The sequence below is a fragment of the Nannospalax galili genome, unplaced genomic scaffold (genome assembly GCF_000622305.1).
Source record: "Nannospalax galili isolate Female #2095 unplaced genomic scaffold, S.galili_v1.0 scaffold212, whole genome shotgun sequence".
Classification (NCBI taxonomy): domain Eukaryota; kingdom Metazoa; phylum Chordata; class Mammalia; order Rodentia; family Spalacidae; genus Nannospalax; species Nannospalax galili.
This window is the reverse complement of record NW_008333884.1, coordinates 741,140-758,239: the sequence shown is the minus strand read 5'-3', so window position 1 is coordinate 758,239 and position 17,100 is coordinate 741,140. Positions and strand designations below refer to the sequence as shown.

The window sequence follows — 17,100 nt, the reverse complement described above, 5'->3', positions numbered from 1 at the left end:
CGGGCCGCACGCCCCGCCCCCGCCCCCGCCCCCAGCGGCCGAGCGTGCGCGCACGCGTCGTAAGCGGTAAGCGGAAAAGTGTGCCGGGTGGCGGCAGAGACCTGGGTCTCAGGCGAGCTGGACCAACTCTCGCTGAGGTTTGCCCCGGCCCCGGCGCAGCCTGTAGAGCGCAGCTGTAGCGCCTGGGTGGGATCTTGGAACCGAGAAAAGGGCGGGAAATGAGATCTCTCAGGAACGGGTGGCCAGGCGGACACTTGTGTGCTCTCCTGGTAAATCCGCTTCACACTCAGTGTGGCCTATCACTAGAAGAGGGCCAGAATCAGGAAATCCGTGCTGCCTAAAAGAGAACTCTCGGGTCGAGCGCTTCACCTTCCCTCCATCCCCTTCCCGCCCTCGCTAATAGGACAGGAGCCTCGGAGGATCCCAGCCGCCTACGTACCCAGGCCCAAGGGATGCCCCGGAGACCTGGGTTCTCTCGGAGATTGCCTTGTTCCCCACCTTCTCCCCGCTTCCTGCCGTCCTTTCTTCGAGAGACACTGGTTGGTCCCCGTGAAAAAGAGGAGCTGCAGTGCTCTGCCGGGCCGCCTGCAACAGAGCACTGCAACCGGAACCAGAGTAAGGGTGAGGGTGGAGATGTCCAGTCCAAAAGCTTTAAATAGGGGCCTGCGACATGGCTCAGCGGGTAAAGGCGTTTGCCGCCAAGCCTGAGTTTAATCCCTTGGACTCAGGGTGGAAGGAGAGAACAGACTCCCGCAGTTTGTCCTCTGACCTCTACACGCGCGCGCGTACACAGACACGCACATAGTTTACAGATGCAGCAAGAGCAGTTGTTGCAGCCATCTCCCACTTACGCTGACTTACAAGGGGATCCTTGCCCCTCAACCCCTGAATCAATTGCCAGGTGTTAATCGGACGGAGGAACTACAGTGTGCCACTACCATGGCCCCTTCTCGCCGCTAGGCCGAACTCCGGAACCCTGGTGAGAGTGGTGATGCCAAACTCCTGGAGATCCTCGCTTGGGGTGGGCCGGGGAGGCCGGGGGTGTCAACGGGACAGCGCCCTGAGGTACTGCGGGGAAACCACGGCCTCCCCCTGCAAACCTGAGGTCCGGATCAGATGTCTGCGGTCGGTCTCGCTGGCCAGGTGCAGACTACCCGATCCCTGCTGCGTTATTGTGCAGTAGCGGGTCCTGCCTGTGCCGAGACAATCACCGAGGTCAGGGAGAGCCACTGAGGGAGGGCAATGTGTGGGCTCTGGCAGCAGATGCCGTCACCGGGTGGGAATCGTGGGACCAGCGCCAGTAGCCGCGCCGTTATTCCCTTCTGGCTGCTGGTCCACAGCCGACCTCCGAGAACGCAGCGACCCAGGGTCTCCCCTGCCAGCCAGATCTGGTAGGATGGAGGGGCAGGAGCAGGGGACTCTGACATCAGGCCTCCAAGCCTCAGTTCCGGGTCTCCCCAATTCTTTGCTCACACAACTCCCCATTCTCTCCTCCCTCCTCGCGCGCCACCACGGCCTCGCTCCCTTTTAGTGTCCCCGATTTCTTTCACCCTATGCCCCTGCTTGTCGCAATCGCTGTACAAAGGGCTGGGGGACGGGCGAGGGGAGCTCGACCCGAACTGGCTGCCTCCGCCTGCCTGCGACCAATCCCGAGCGCGCCCGGCCGCCCGCGCGGGAGGGCGCTGGGCAGATACCGGTGGCCGGGCGGAGCCCCGGGCAGAGCCGGGAGCTCGCCGAGGGTACAGCTCCGCTCCCTGTCATCGCCCGGAGCCGCGCGGCGGGGGCTGCACTGCCCCGCCATGCCTCCGTGGGGGGCCGCCCTGGCGCTGCTGCTGGCAGCGGCCGCCCTGCTCCTCCTGCTGGTCCCGCGGCTCCGGTGCCCCTGGAAGCGCGCCGTCGGAGCGAGGTCCGGGATCCAGAACCACGAGGAGCAGGCGGACAAACGAGGCTCCACGGACCAGTTTGGCTGCCGGCGCGAGCCGCTCCCTGGAGGGCGCAGCCTCATTTGCAAGCCGTCAGCGCTAGCCCAGTGCCTGCTGCGCGCCCTGAGGCGCTCGGCCGCTCTGGAGCCGGGGCAGCGCTCCTGGCTCTCCTGGCTCTCTGGGCCCCACTTGCAGACCTTCTGCCACTTCCTCCTGCCCGTTAGGGCCGGGCCTGAGCTTGCCCGGGAGTACCTGCAGTTGGCGGACGATGGCCTGGTGGCCCTGGACTGGGTCATAGGACCTTGTGCCAGGGGACGCCAGGTCACCAACGCAGGGGCTCTTCCAGCGGTGCTGCTGGTGATCCCCAATGCCTGGGGGCGTCTCACCCGCAACGTGCTGGGGCTCTGCCTACTCGCCCTGGAGCGCGGCTACTACCCTGTCATCTTCCACCGCCGAGGCCACCACGGTTGCCCGCTGGTCAGCCCCCGGCTGCAGCCTTTCGGGGACCCGTCCGACCTCAAGGAGGCGGTCACTTACATTCGTTTCCGACACCCGGCGGCCCCTCTGTTCGCGGTGAGCGAGGGCTCCGGGTCGGCGCTGCTGCTGTCCTACCTGGGTGAGTGTGGCTCCTCCAGCTACATGACAGGCGCCGCCTGCATCTCTCCGGTGTTACGATGTCGCGAGTGGTTCGAGACTGGCCTTCCTTGGCCCTACGAGCGTGGGTTCCTGCTGCACCAGAAGATCGCTCTCAGCAGGTGGGTAGTGGGAACAGAGGTCTACAGCTCTGCCTGGTATGGAAACAAACGGACATTTATCAAAGCTGTCCAAATCCCATCGTCTAGATAGAACCAGGAGAGTAGGTTTCAGAACCATAGACAGTCTCATGGTCTCAGTAGGCATTATCGTGTCAGAGCAGGGCCTCCTGATAGGGCCCCAGCGGCTGAGTTCAATCCCAGGTCTCTTAGCAACGTGAGTACCTCACCCGTGGGCAGCAGAGTCGAGGGGGCACCTGACATCTACCACTTAGTACACAGCCTGACAGGTCAGCAAACAGGGCTCTAGAAGCAATTGCAGCCAATTATCTGTCCCGAATGTTTACTCTCCGTCTCTAAGGCAGGAGGTGGAAGGAATATGGCAGGGCTTGATTTGTTAAAATTCTTTAAACTTAACAAATATTTTATATATTCTCTGTCTAGTACTCTTTTTTTTTTCTTTTGAGACAGAGTCTTATATAGCTCAGGCTAGCCTCAAACTCACTGTGTAGCTGAGGATGACACCAAACTCCTGATTCTTCTGCCTCTACCTTCCAAGTACCAAGATTACAGGCATGAGCAGCCACACACAGCTACTTTAAACATAAATTTTGAGCTTTTTTTTTTGGTCTTTTTGAGACAGGGTCTCCCTGTAGCTCCAGCTGTCCTGGAACTCACTATGTAGACCAGGCTGGCCTTGAATTTACAGAGATCCGCCTGCCCCTGCCTCCCAAGTGCTGGGATTAAAGGTGCGTGCCACCACACCCGGCAAATTTTGAGCTTTTTAAATCTCCAAAAGGAGAGCAATTTAACACCAGGCAAGACTTTTCTACAGAGGAGACTTGAATATTTCCAGTCTTTGCTAAGAGATGGCAAAATGAGGTCAGAGGCATTCTGGCAACAAAATGTTATAGCAGAAAGATCTGGAACATGGAGTAAGACTTGGTTGGATTCAAATCCTGAATTTCCAGCAAATTAGCAAATTCCTTTAAGACTTTGCCTTTTCAGTTACATGGAGTTAATAGTAACCACCTCTGCAGGGTGGTTATGGTCATTAAAACAAAAGTTTATGGCATTGGGGAGGTGCTCAATAAATATTGGCAATTATGATTCTCCTTTTTTCACCCCATTTTTACCTCCTATTCTGAAAAGATTAAATTCTGAGGCTATACAAACAACAGTATGAAGTGATGTCATGGCAACTCAGGGCTGATGCAAGCCCAGGGCAAGGTGCTTTGATCTGGCTTAGCTGCCATAGTTTCCACTCCAAATAACCACTACCAGTGCCCACACCATTGGCAATACAGAGAAGCAGCCTATGGAAGTCTGGAATTGAAAACACAGGCAAGCAGCTTTCACTGTTTGCAAGAGACAGAGATCTAAATTCAACTTGTTGAGGCTAGATTAATCTACCCTAAGAACTGAGCTGCCCACCGTGGCCTCCTGGTGACTCTTCCAGGTCCTCTCCAGGAACCTGGAAATAGCTAAGATGTCTCTCTTTCCCAAAAAAGTTGTTTACAGGTCTTTGAGAAACCATCTAGCAAATTAATTATAAGCCCATTATTTTCTCTGCCACCCAGCACTCTCTTGGAGCACCTGCCCCAGGCCTATCTGGTCATATCAAACTCACGAGTCACAAAAAATGTATAAAAATATATACACAATATGATTGAGTTGGGCATGGTAGCACACACCTTTAATCCTACCACTTGGGAGGTAGAGACAGGCAGATCTCTGTGAGTTCAGGTTAGTCAGCTCTGTAGTAAGGCAGGCCCTGTTTCACAAATCAATCAAAAACAAAAACAACTGTGATTGATTGTGGGACAGAGGTCACCTGCTGGTTTGGATAGTCTAAGACTGTAAGGGGCCAAGAAGGTGGCAGATTATAGTGAGTTCCTTGGAGAGGGTCAAAAATTGAAGTTGGGTTGGGCATGGTGGTGCACGCCTGTAGTCCCAGCACTTGGGAGGCAGAGGCAGGCGGATCTCTGAGTTATTTTGATATATCACAGTGAAAGATTTATCGTCCTCTTTTTTTTTTTTTTTTTTTTTAAAAAAAAAAAAAAAAAAAAAAAAAAAAAAAAAGAAAAGAAAAGTTGAAGTTGGGAGGAGAGCTATCCCTTTCAGCAGCTGCCAAGTCAAATGCTACCTCTGGGGTAAACGACAAGCTTGGTGGCCACATGACAGAGAAGGAATGATCACTGTGCAGAGGCCAGACCTGCATTTTATTTGAAATCTGATTTTGAATAACCAAAATATGGAAGGGGTTTCGTTTGCTTGTTTTTTTGTTTTGTTTTGTTTTTGAGACAGTGTCTCACTATGCAATGCTGGCTGGCCTCTGCCTCCAAAGTGCGGGAATTAAAGTTGTGTATCAGTACACCTGGCTCATTATGGAAGGTTTCTTTCTTCTTTCTTGTTTTTTAAGAAATTCATTTTATTTATGTATGTATGTGTTTGTGCACTTGCATGCAGGTGCCAGGGGGACCAGAAGAGGGCATGGGATCCCCTGGAGCTGGAATTACAGAGTTTTTCGTGCCACTGAGCTATGTCTCCAGCCCTATCATTACAGAAGTTTTTAAAAAATATTATTTTATGTGTATGAGTGTATTGTCTGCATGTAAGTGCTAAGTGCACTCCTGTTGTGCAATGCCCTGTAAGGTCAAAAAAGAGGGCATTGGATCTCCTGGAACTGGAGTTATGGATGGTTGTTAGCCACCATATGGGTGCTGGAAACTGAACTGGGATCTTCGGCAAGAGCTGAGCTGAGCCATCTCTCCAGTCCCCATTTTGGAAGTTTTTAAGAACACGAAATCATCAAAAGTCTGCAGGGGCTGCTTCTGCAGCTCTGCCTGCCATCTGATGTTCTAATTCTTCCCTCTCCCTCCTCAACCTCTGCGACCAGGTACGCCACGGCCCTGGAGGACACGGTGGACACCAGCAAGCTGTTCCGGAGCCGCTCCCTGCGGGAGTTTGAGGAGACCCTGTTCTGCCACACCAAGAATTTCCCCATCAGTTGGGATACCTACTGGGACCTCAACGACCCACTCCGGGATGTGGACGAGGCCGCCGTGCCCGTGCTGTGCATCTGCAGCGCTGACGACCCGGTGTCTGGACCCCCAGACCGCAGTCTGCCCGCGGAACTCTTCCAAAGCAACCCTTACTTCTTCCTGCTGCTCAGCCGCCACGGAGGCCACTGCGGCTTCCTGCGCCAGGAGCCCTTGCCCGCCTGGAGCCACGAGGTCATCTTGGAGTCCTTCAAGGCCCTGACGGAATTCTTCCGAATGGAAGAGAGGATGAAAGGGCTGAGCAGGCGCAGAACTTCCTTCCTAGGGGGCCGGCGTCGTTGGGGAGCCCTGCAGAAGCGAGAGGTCTCTCCCTCTTGCAATATGGAAGAAACCTTCAGCTGGAAGCGTTCTTACACCAGGTGAGGCCTGCCCGGGGAAGCCCCTGGTCCTGCAAGGAAGACCTAAACACGGCATGGAGTCTTGAGAAGACTGACAAGTGGGTGGTGGATCTCCAGGTCTTTGCTCTTGAATCTGTCCCTTCTCTCTTAAAGTGGTCTGTGGAAAAAGCTGGAACTTTCAGAGAGCCTGAGCTCAACACCAGTGCAGAATCCTCCCAGTCTCTGTGAAACAAATTCCTGCTCATCCTGGTGAGCCCTGGTCACTGTCTCCTGTCACCAAAGTCATAAGCTAAGGAGTAGCAGTTTTAAGTCCATGGACTGAAGAGAAAATGCTGTCCTAGCTCTGACTCTAGGGAAGAAGAGCTTATGTGAGTCAACTGGGTGGCTCTGTCCCACATAAATAATCAGCTGGGTGACTCTGAGTCTGGAGCTGGAGCCACTTGGTGCAGAAAGGACAGGATGTTTGTGTCTCGGTCCCACTTCCCTCATGTGCTCTGCGGTTGTGGCTCTGTGTGAGTTAGCACATCAGCAGCTGGGGAAGCAGGCTCCCAGAGTTGCCTAGCTGTCTCCTGAGTCTGAGAAGGCAGCAGAGGCCGGAAGTGCTGGGCAGAGACAGTTTGGTGAGAACCAGCAAGGGTAGCATGAGAGTGCCTGTCACTGGGGACTAAGGCCCTGTCTCCCACAGGAGCTGGGAATAGGGCTGGTCTGGGCCTCTAGGTCCTGAAGCCATCCTTGAGGGTGCTTTAGGAACAGGAGGTGCTGTTGCCCAGGGAGGGTCTAAAGGCTCTGTTGAACCATGGTTCAGGTGGCCAGGCCAGGCCAGATGCTCCCCCCCCTCCACCAGACAGCCCCCACCAGAGCTGTGTATCTCCTGAGATGTGGGCTTTCTCATAGTCTGAAAGGTGTAAGCCTCACCACAGGATCTCTGGCTCATTATTCTTTCTTATGCCACTAGCTCCTTGATTTCCAGAGCCAAGAGAGACATCTGGGACCAGAGAAACTAAAGCACCACTGCTTGACTAGCGCTGACTCAGTGATTCATGAACGTTTCACATTACCACACTTTGTCTACTCAATTATTCAGAAGGCAGAAATGCTGCTTTCTGGATCCTACAACTCAGCGACTAAGTGGGCATTGGGTTTTATGAGGAATAATGCTGAAGACCAGAATATAAGACGGTATAGTGCACAGACTGATGGGCATATCCTAGGTTGGATTAAGCCATTAAATTTTTTTGACATTAGATCTAGTTCCATGTGGTGTTAAGATTAAAAAACTGACAGGGTAGCCGGGCATGGTGGCGCATGCCTGTAGTCTCAGCACTCGGGAGGCAGAGGCAGGCGGATCTTTGTGAGTTCAAGGCCAGCCTGGTCTACAATAGTGAGTTCCAGGACAGCTGGGGCTACAGGGAGACCTGCTTCAAAAAGACAAAAAAAAAAAAAACCTGACAGTGTGGTAGCATATGCCTTTAATCTCAGTTACTCTGGAGACAGAGGCAGGTGGCTCTCTGTGAGATCCAGGGGCCAGCCTGGTCTACATGGTGAGTTTCAGGACAGCTGGGGCTACAGGGAGACCCTGTCTTAAAAAAAATTCAAAAACTTTACCCTGAAATTTTATTATTTATTAATTTTGTGATGTGGGGCCTCATAGGTAGGCAAGTGCTCTACAATGGAGCTACACATCCAGCCCAGAAAGTCACTTTTTAAATTAATCAATTTAAATTTAAAGAAGGTAAAGTGACTTCAAAGAGATTTTTATTCCAAAAGCCAAATCTCCTCAGGGCCATGATTCCAGGTTTGGATAATCTTGCCCTACGTACTCTTGTTCTTCTAGGTCAAATAAGAAATACTTAAAAGCTCCAAGAGTCTGAACTATAATATAGACAGCATTCAGTTGTCCAAGGCACATTGTCCTCTTGTGAAAGAAACTGTCCCCCTCCACATTAGTAACATTCTTTCACCATTTCTGAGCAGGAGAAATAAAAAGGAAATAAACTAGAAAGAGACTGTTCCATGGCTGGTGAACCACAGCATCATCTAAGGCGTGGTAAGGGAGAATAACTGGCATCTGGCCCTCCCACCCCGTCCCCCACATCTGGGACAGTAGGAATTTCAGTTAATTAGGGTCCTGCTGTGCCATATGCACTCAGATCATTCAGAACTAATGGCAAAATAGGAAGCAGCCTGGTGGTTTTTCAACTCTAAGGCTTAAAGTATCCCTAATAACAAAAGTCTGAGTAATTTTTCTAGACCAGATACCACAGGACTCTGCTTCTTCAAGAGAATAGCTTTGGGAGAAATAGTGGCTGGTTTTCCTTTTTATAGAAGAGATCTTGCTGGGGAGGGGAATATACATGATTTGCAGTGACTTTTTTCTTCTTTTTTGTTGAGCTGGCAGTTAAACCCAGAGCTTTGCACATGCTAGGGAAGCATGTGGCCATGGAGCTTGCAGCCTCCTCCCTGAAGCTGGTCTCAAAGCCCCCAGAGGAATCGCAGAATGGCTCTTGTTCAGGTTCCTTGAGCCCCAAACCCCAGTGATTTACCCTTAAAACATTGCTCTTTCATGCTTCTTGCGCTGGGCATACTCATGGCCAATCTCAAGGAGTGACTGCTTTAGTGTTAGCATTCACAAGGCCCTGGGTTCAGTCTCCAGCGCTATATAAACTGGGCATGATGGTTCATACCTATAATCCCAGCATTAGGAAGTGGAGGCCAGAGGATAAGAAGGTCAGGGTTATCCTTGCAAGACTACTTAAGGTCAGCCTGGGCTACCTGAAACCCTGCCTTAGAAAAGAAAAAAAAATAGAGAAAAGGAAAAAAAAGAAAAAGACTAGGTGTTTAGAGCATCATTTTTGCCAGAAAGCAGTTTCTGTTGAAGCAGAAAAGATTTAGGTGACTCTGTCCTTTACCCAGAGTGGGTCTGTTTTGATGAACAGCTAATCATGATTAGCAAAAGGAGACTTAGTCACACTAGTCTGAGAAAGCATGGTTCCTTGAACAAAAAGGCCAGTTCTGAGTTTGAGGAAGCAAAACAACAAAACCAACCCCTAAGAAAAACCACTAAGTTAGTTTCCGTATGGTTAGTCTTCGTGACGATCTTTTCAGCGCTCCTAACTTCCTTGCCTGCCTTCTGGTCTCTTCATTATTCACCAGTACCTCCAGATGGTAAAGGAACAGGAATAAAAGCCAAAGACTTAAGGGAAACATCTTGGGAGTACAGACTGAGCCTGGTGTCGGGGTTTTTGCCTGTAATCTCAGCACTTAGGAGCTGGAGACAGAAAGATCAGAAATGAAAGACTAGCCTCAGCTATATAACAAGCCAGGGCTACACGAGACCACATCTCAAAAACCTGCCCAAAATAAATAAATAGTAAGTGGAGATTGAGTCCTCAGATAACTGCCTCTGAAGACTTCTTTGAATTCTGCTAAATTCTCACCTCTGCTATCAAGATTCTGCTAAGGGGCTGGGGAGATGGCTCAGTGGGTGATGCGCTTGCCACCCAAGCATGAGTGGATGGCTGGAACCCAGGTAAAACCCTGCATCTGTAACCTTGGATGCTGAGGGCTGGGTGTAGGGGGCAGACAGACACAGATCTCCAGAGTTTGGTGGCAAGCCAGTCTATCTAATCAGCAAGCTCCAGCTTCCATGAGACCCTGTGTCAGTAAGATCGAGAACATGGAAGAAGATGTCTGAAACCAACCATTGGCCTCCATGTATACCTGCAACAAACCATTACGCGCGCCCTATACCCCCACACATGTGGGGTGAGAGAGAGAGAGAGAGAGAGAGAGAGAGAGAGAGAGAGAGAGAGAGAGAGAGAAACTGTCCTAAGCTTAGGCCACGTGTGGTAGTGCAGTCCTTAAATCCTAGAACTTGAGAGGCAGAAGCAGGTAGATTTCTGTAAGCTTGAGGCCAACCTGGCCTACCTAGAGAGTTCCAGCCTCCAGTCCAGCCAGAGATACATGGTGAGCTTGTCTCGAAAAATAAAAATAAAGCTTTAGTACTTATTTATAGATTTCTAAAGAGATTTGGCTAGAGACAGGAGTGAGCACCAAATTTTTTTGGAGGGGAAGACATTATCTGTTCTGTGTAAAGATATCTTTTCTGACCTGAATGCTGGTTAAAAAAGAGGTCCTAACACAGAACTGTCTGTCGTCTGACTTTATGTATAACCTCAAAACCACCTGTATGACAAACTCCTCTGTACTCCTCTTCTACTCAAACCACAAAATCCTTTGTCAGTTAGACACCCTGAGAAGTACCTGTAGACAGGAACAAGCAGACACATGGGTCACTTTGTTAGAAGTTGGTAACAATACCAATAAAGAATATTTGTAATATTTGTAATTCCATACTCAAGTCACATAAGTAACATCGGAGAATTTTCGGTAGTTATTACAACTTGCTAGGCTTGAGAAGTTCTACCCAGGGAGTCAGAGTGTTCAGAAAGGGATGAACACCTCCAAAAGCAAGTCCCATGTCTTCAGTGAGCTGTTCATGCTAAAGTACTCTTTGGTTATATCATGAAGTAGATAAGTGCCAAGACAAGAGGGTCTTGGCAAGACAATAAAGGCCTTTTTTTTTTTTTGACAGTTTCATCTAGCCTAGGCTGTCCTTGAACTCAGCATGTAATAAAGGATAACCTTGAACTCCAAATCCTCCTGCCTCCACCTCCCAAATGCTACTACAATTACGCTCAGTGAGAAATTATGCTTTTGTTTTGTTTTGGAGACAGGGTTTTCCTGTATCCCCAACTGGCCTGGAATTCAAAATGTAGACCAGGCTGGTCCCTGGATCTCACAGAAATCTGCCTGCCCCTGCCTCCTGAGTGCTGGGATTAAAGGTGTGTGCCACCTTCCCCAGCAACAAAGTATACTCTTTTTTTTTTTTGGCCTTTTTGAGACAGGGTCTCTCTGTACATGCAGGCAATACTTTCATACACATAAAAAAAAATATATTTTTTTAAAAACCTAAGGGGAGAGAGGCAGAAGAGAGAGGGAAAGGGAGGGAGGGAAGAGGAAAGGGGAAGGAGGAAGGAAGGGAGGGAGGGAGAGACGGAGGGAGGGATACACAATCTCCAGTCTTACCCTGTAATAAATAAACTGCAACTTCCCCAACACACCAGGCTGTTACTAGTTTTGTTTGTTTGTTTGTTTGGTCTTTTTGAGACAGAGTACCCTGTAGCCCCAGTTGGTCTGGAACTTACTAATTTTAGACCAGGCTGGCCTTGAACTCACAGAGATCCGAGATCCGTCTGCCTCTGCCTCTCCAGTGCTGGGATTAAAGGTGTGTGCCACCACACCCAGCCTAGCTCTTAAATTTCTTAGAAACAAATTTGTGTGTGGTCTGGTAGCTCATGGTGCATGGTGGCCCGTGCCTTGAAATCCCTGCACTCAGGAGGCAGAGGCTGGTGGATCTCGTCTGAATTCGGCTGTGTACTAGACCTGCTTACCTATTATGGAGTTTACAGAGCCTCCAGCACACTGTATGTGTTCTGGTCCTTGCCTTCTTCCTAAGGCCAGCCTGCTATCATCTAACACTAACCACCAGCAGCTCCATTTAATCAGTCACTAGGCCTCCTGCTCTGGGCTAAAAATTTCAAGAGGTTTAAAATTCTCTGCTCAGCTGGGCATGGTGGCACACACCTTTAATCCCAGTGCTTGAGAGGTAGAGGCAGACAGATCTCTGTGAGTTCAAGGCTAGCCTGGTCTATATAGCAAGTTCCAGGACAACTGGGGCTACAGGAAGACCTTGTCTCAAAAAAGACCAAAAAAAAAAAAAAAAAAAAATCTCTGCTCATCAGTGGTAGCCATTTAGATATTTTCCAGTGGGCAGTGAGTTAGGGGAGTTATGCAATAATTTGTCAATGCAGGTTCCAGTTTCCAACTCATCTGTGAATGATCCTGGGAAAAGCCAGGTGTAGTAACTTACCTGTAATCCCAGCCCCCAGGAGGCTGAGATAGGATCTTGAGATCGAGACCTACCTGCTACATAGCCTGTTTTCACTGCCCCCCTAACAAAGTCATTAACCAACCCTGAGAGGTCTTTTATTAGTTGCCCCATAGGAAAATACTGAAATCATGTATATGCCTTAGTATGTAAAATCTGTCATAATATAGGTTGTAAAAGCATGCAGATGTCATTCTCCAACACTAATTCCTCAACCAGAGTTCAAAGACCTCTAAGGAAGTTGCTTGCTCCTGCTTTCAAACCAGACACACTGAAAATACATTAAGTTTTACACTAGATCATTTGTTTTAACCCAAACTGTATTCTAATAGATTGAAGTATTGAGGTGTGGCTGTTAATGTGTTGTTGTGTGATGTATGCACCTGTGTGGGTGCCTGGTCATGGGTATATGTGCCTACGTGTGCATGTATGGAGCCAGAGATGTTGGTTGGGTGTCCCATTACTCACCACCTTATTAAGACAGGATAACTCACTGAACCTAGAGCTCACCAGTTGGCTAGGCTGAATGTCCAGGAGTTCCAGGGATCCTCCTGTCTTCCCACTCCCTAAGTGTCTAGGTAAAGATGCAGGACAACATAATGTCTGGCTTTCATGTGGGTACTGGGGACCCAAGCTCAGGTTGTCATGCTCAAGCAACAATTACTTTACCCACTGAGCCCCTAAAATTGTGACTTTTGAGATCTCGCAGTGATGGGGCTAAGACCAGAACCCAAACCAGTGTTTTGTCTTTTTTTTTTTTTAATGTGTACATGCCTTGAGCTACTGATCTGGTCTTCACCCACTTCCCAAGGGCTGGGATATAGGTATGCACCACCACACCTGGTTTATGTGGTTTTGGGAATGGAACTCAGGGCCTTCTGCATACTATGGAGGAACTTCACCAACTGAGCTATATCCCCAGCTGCACCCTCTCTTTGTGCCCCGATATAGGGTCTTTCACTGGCCTTGGTTTTGCAAGTAGGCTATGCTTGCTGGCCAAGGAGACCCAGGGATCTACTTGTCTCCTCCCCAAGGCTGAGATTACAAGTGTGTGGCCACCATCAGTTTTAAAAAATATATCAAAAAAAAATTTTTTGAGACAGGGTCTCCCCATAGCCCCAGGTGGCCTGGAGCTCACTATGTAGACCAGGCTGGCCTGGAATTCACAGAATTCTACCTGCCTCTGCCTTCCATGTGCTGGATTAAAGGCATGCACCATCCTATGCAGTTTAAAAATATTTTTATTAGCCGGGCGTGGTTGCGCACGCCTTTAATCCCAGCACTCAGGAAGCAGAGGCAGGCGGATCTCTGTGAGTTCAAGGCCAGCCTGGTCTACATAGTGAGTTCCAGGACAGCTGGAGTTACAGGGGGACCCTGTCTCCAAAAAAAAAAAAAAAGACCAAAATAAATTTTTTTTATGAGTGTATTGCCTCCATGTATGTAAGTGCACCTGTGTTGTACAATGCCTGAGGTCAGAAGAGGGTGTCAGATCCCCTGGAACTGGAGTTTGAGATGGTTGTTTAAGTGCCATGTGGGTGCTGGGAATCAAACCCAGGTCCTCTGCAAGGAGCAGCCAGTGCCCTTAATGATTGGCTGAGCCATCTCTCCTCCCCTTTTTTCTTTATAAGGGCAAGTAATCAAGTTGGGTGTGGTGGCTCATGCCTTTAATCCCAGCACTCTAGAGGCAGAGGCAGGATCTCTGTTAGAGGCCAGCCTAGTCTACATAGTGAGTTCCAGGCCAGCTGGACCTACAGGGAGACTGTCACAAAATGAAACAAACAAAAGAGCAAGTAAGTAATCAAGGCTTACTTTAGCAGGTTGAGAAAGCAACAGCAGAAAGTAAGCAGACTCTCCACAGTGGAGAGTAGATGCAGCAGTGTTTTGTGTGTATCCTGGAAATTGAACTCAGGTCCTCTGACTGAGCTACCTCCCCACCTTTTCTTTAAAAACAAAAAATTTTTTTGTACTGTAGTTAGAACCTAGGGTCCATGATTCTCATGATTGTCAGGCAATGCTCTACCACTGAATTACATGCCCAGCCCCTCAAACCAGTGCTGGTTATGCCATAAATCATTTGTGTTTTCCTAGCAAGTGTGGCTGAAATTACAGTAAAATATGTTAACAAAAATGGGAATTTTTCTCTTTAGAGCTGTTGGGAGTGAACAACTTCAGGGAGGAGCCAGATACACTCATTTGTAAAAGTGTGTCATGTGGCACAAGTCTTTAATCCCAGCACTCAGGAGCTCAGGAAGCAGAGGCAAGCTGATTTCTGAGTTCAAGGCCAGCCTGGTCTACATAGGGAGTTCCAGAACAGCTGGGGCTACAGGAAGACCCTGTCTCAAAAAAGACCTCCCCCAAAAGTTCGTCATGTAGCACCCCCCTCCCCCAAATCGTCCATTGTGTACTCCCCCTATCCACTAAGAGCAAGTATCTGAAAATAGAGCAGCCATTAAAGTAACATCAAGAATTGCCAGGACAGAAATGAGAAAAGGCCCACGCAGAGGTGTGTGTGTAGGTATCCTCCTCTCCTGTAAATTCAACAGCCTAAATGTGGAAGCCAAAGTCAAAGCAAAATTTGCATTTTAAGCCTTCAATTTCTTCCACATACATGCAGAAATATTGAAAATGCTGAACTGAGGTCTGATCTTGATTCTGTCACATAATTTGACATAAGCAAATTCAACACCATATAAATGTTAATGTCCAATGGCGCAATGCCACTATTCTAGTAGTTAAAATGCTGTGCCACTCTTCTAACAGCACTCTAGCCAATGTGCTAGGTAATCTAAAACATTTAAGAATGATACAATTTTGGGAGCTCCTGCCCTTCTTACTCCCCACCATCTCATTAGCTGTTCTTGATTGGGGCCATCCTGCACCTAAGGTGGCTGCAAAGAAGATGGACGTTTCTAGGGTTGATAAACTCTAGCCTCCACCTTGTTATGAAACTGGAAAGTATGTGCTAGGGCACAAGCAAACTCAAGATCAGACAGGGCAAGGCCAACCTGGTCATCCTCCCCATCAACTGCCCAACTTTATGGAAATCTGAAATAGAGTATACCATGTTGGTCAAACTAGTGTCCATCACTACCGTGGCAATAATACTGAATTGGGTACAGATGCAGAAACTAGTCTTCACACTGTCACTGATCCAAGGTGATTCTGACCTTTAGAAGAAAGCAGTGGTGAAAGTAAACCCAGAAAGTTTTTAATAAAAATTTGCCAGAGCTTGTTTTTTTAAAAAATAGAGTGTTAGTTAAGCCAGGCCTCATTTTCAGACCCGCAACGTCAGCTACCTGAGAGGCTTGAGGCAAAAGGACAGAATGCTCAAGGCCAGTCTGGAAAATGTAGTGAGACCCTGTGTTAAAAAGTTAAGAGGATCCAGTTCCAGGAGGAAATTTGATGGCTTCTTCTGACCTCCATGGGCATTGCATGAGGTCAGAAAAGGGTGTCTTCTGACTTAAAACACATGCAGGCAAACACTCATACACATAAAGTAAAAATACACAAAATTTAAAAAAATTAAAAAGAGGGCTGAGGATGAAGTTCAGTGGCAGAGTACTTGCCTAGTATGTTCAAAACCCTGAGTTCAAATCCCAGTATCACCATCACACAAATTAAAAAAAAAAAAAAAAATACAGGGGCTGGAGAGACAGTTCAGAGGTTAAGAATGCTTACTGTTCTTGCCAGACTTGGTGGTGCAGGCCTTTAATCCCAGCACTCCTGAAACGGGATCTCTGTGAGTTCAAGGCCAGCCTGGTCTACATACATAGTGAATTCCAAACAGCTGGGCCTACAGGGAGGCCCTGTCTCAAAAACACCTCCCCACCCCACCCAAAAAAGCAAAAACAAAACAACAAAACAAAAAAAGAATGCTTACTGTTCTTGTTCCCAGCAACCACATGGTAGCTCACACAGTCAGGAACTTCAACTCCTGGGGATCCAAACCTGTCTTCCATTAACATAACAGATGCACACCGTACACATTTATGCATGCAGCCCAACACTCATACACTAAAATAAAACTTTAAAAACCTTTATAAACAACAACAAGAAAACCCATAATAGCTAGGAGTGGTGGCAACACATCTAGCACTGTACCTGAGGTTCAGTAATTACACGTTAGTGAGCTGAAACCATCTTTACAAAAATGTGATTACTTGAAAAAAACTAAGCAGACACTTTGTGTACTAAAATTACTTTATTACAGTTGATCTTTTAAACATTTCCTTTGCTATGATACAAAGGATACTTACAAACAAAATATTACATATGACCTGTTTTCGCTCTTATGTTCTGACAACTTGGTAACAGCTTTAAATGCACAATCTATACAATTAATACAGGTTATATATGAACTATAAGGTATGCTGAACCAGAAGAATACTGACAATATACTGTACAATAAGCCTTACCAGTTAGTGCTGTGGACCACTGCTACCAAAAGGAAAATGCACATCTGCACAGTCACCTTTACCAGCTGGTGCTGACAGTGAGGGAGAGGCTTCTTTCTCACTAAAACTTGGTGAGCCTCCACTGTGGGCGTTGGTCTAAAAATTTAGAGGACTGGGTTTACTTGAAAATTAGTCACTGTTAAAGCGTTAGAACACTATACTTTCAGTATGATAATCTCTTGCCCCCCCCCCCCGCAAAATCCACCCCAGTTTTAAAAGACCACAAGTCATTTGTCCACTATGAAAACCCTACAGGCCCAACGGCTTTAGATGAGGCTGCCAAAAAACGAGGCAAGAAACCAAGCCAAAATCAAGATCTTGCAAAATCACTTTTCCCCTTCACCAAAGGGAACTAGAAATGTACAAATTCATTGATGAACCTCAATGATAACTATCAGTTAGCTGATAACCCTCATTTTATCCGGACCCGATTTGTGGGAATAACTGAAATAGACTGTGGGTAACATTGCCATGTTTGGAACAGACATCCTGATTTTAAAATGTTCCCTTCAGCCACCAAAGCTGGACCTGGGCTATGACAGGTGTGCATTCATCTCTCAATGGTCTATTCAGAAATGATAAGGTTACAGCTTTTTTTCCTTTCCTTTTTCTCTTCCTTTTC

At 48.1% G+C, this 17,100-nt stretch overlaps 1 protein-coding gene across 3 annotated transcripts; it reads left to right on the top strand.

Annotated features, from left to right (window-relative positions):
- The first annotated feature begins 296 nt into the window (after nt 1–296).
- On the top strand, nt 297–7,318 carry Abhd15 (abhydrolase domain containing 15). Of its 3 annotated transcripts, none has more exons than XM_029561412.1 (4): nt 297–615; nt 902–2,677; nt 5,574–6,095; nt 6,228–7,318. In XM_029561412.1, the coding sequence occupies exons 2-4, from the start codon at nt 1,554–1,556 to the stop codon at nt 6,325–6,327; spliced, it is 1,746 nt and encodes a 581-aa protein (XP_029417272.1). In that variant the 5' UTR covers nt 297–615; nt 902–1,553; the 3' UTR covers nt 6,328–7,318. The 3 variants fall into 3 exon arrangements, with proteins under 3 accessions (XP_029417272.1, XP_029417273.1, XP_008826941.2); XM_029561413.1 differs by having other exon boundaries at nt 297–621; XM_008828719.3 differs by having other exon boundaries at nt 297–2,677; nt 5,574–7,318.
- The last annotated feature ends 9,782 nt before the right edge of the window (nt 7,319–17,100 follow it).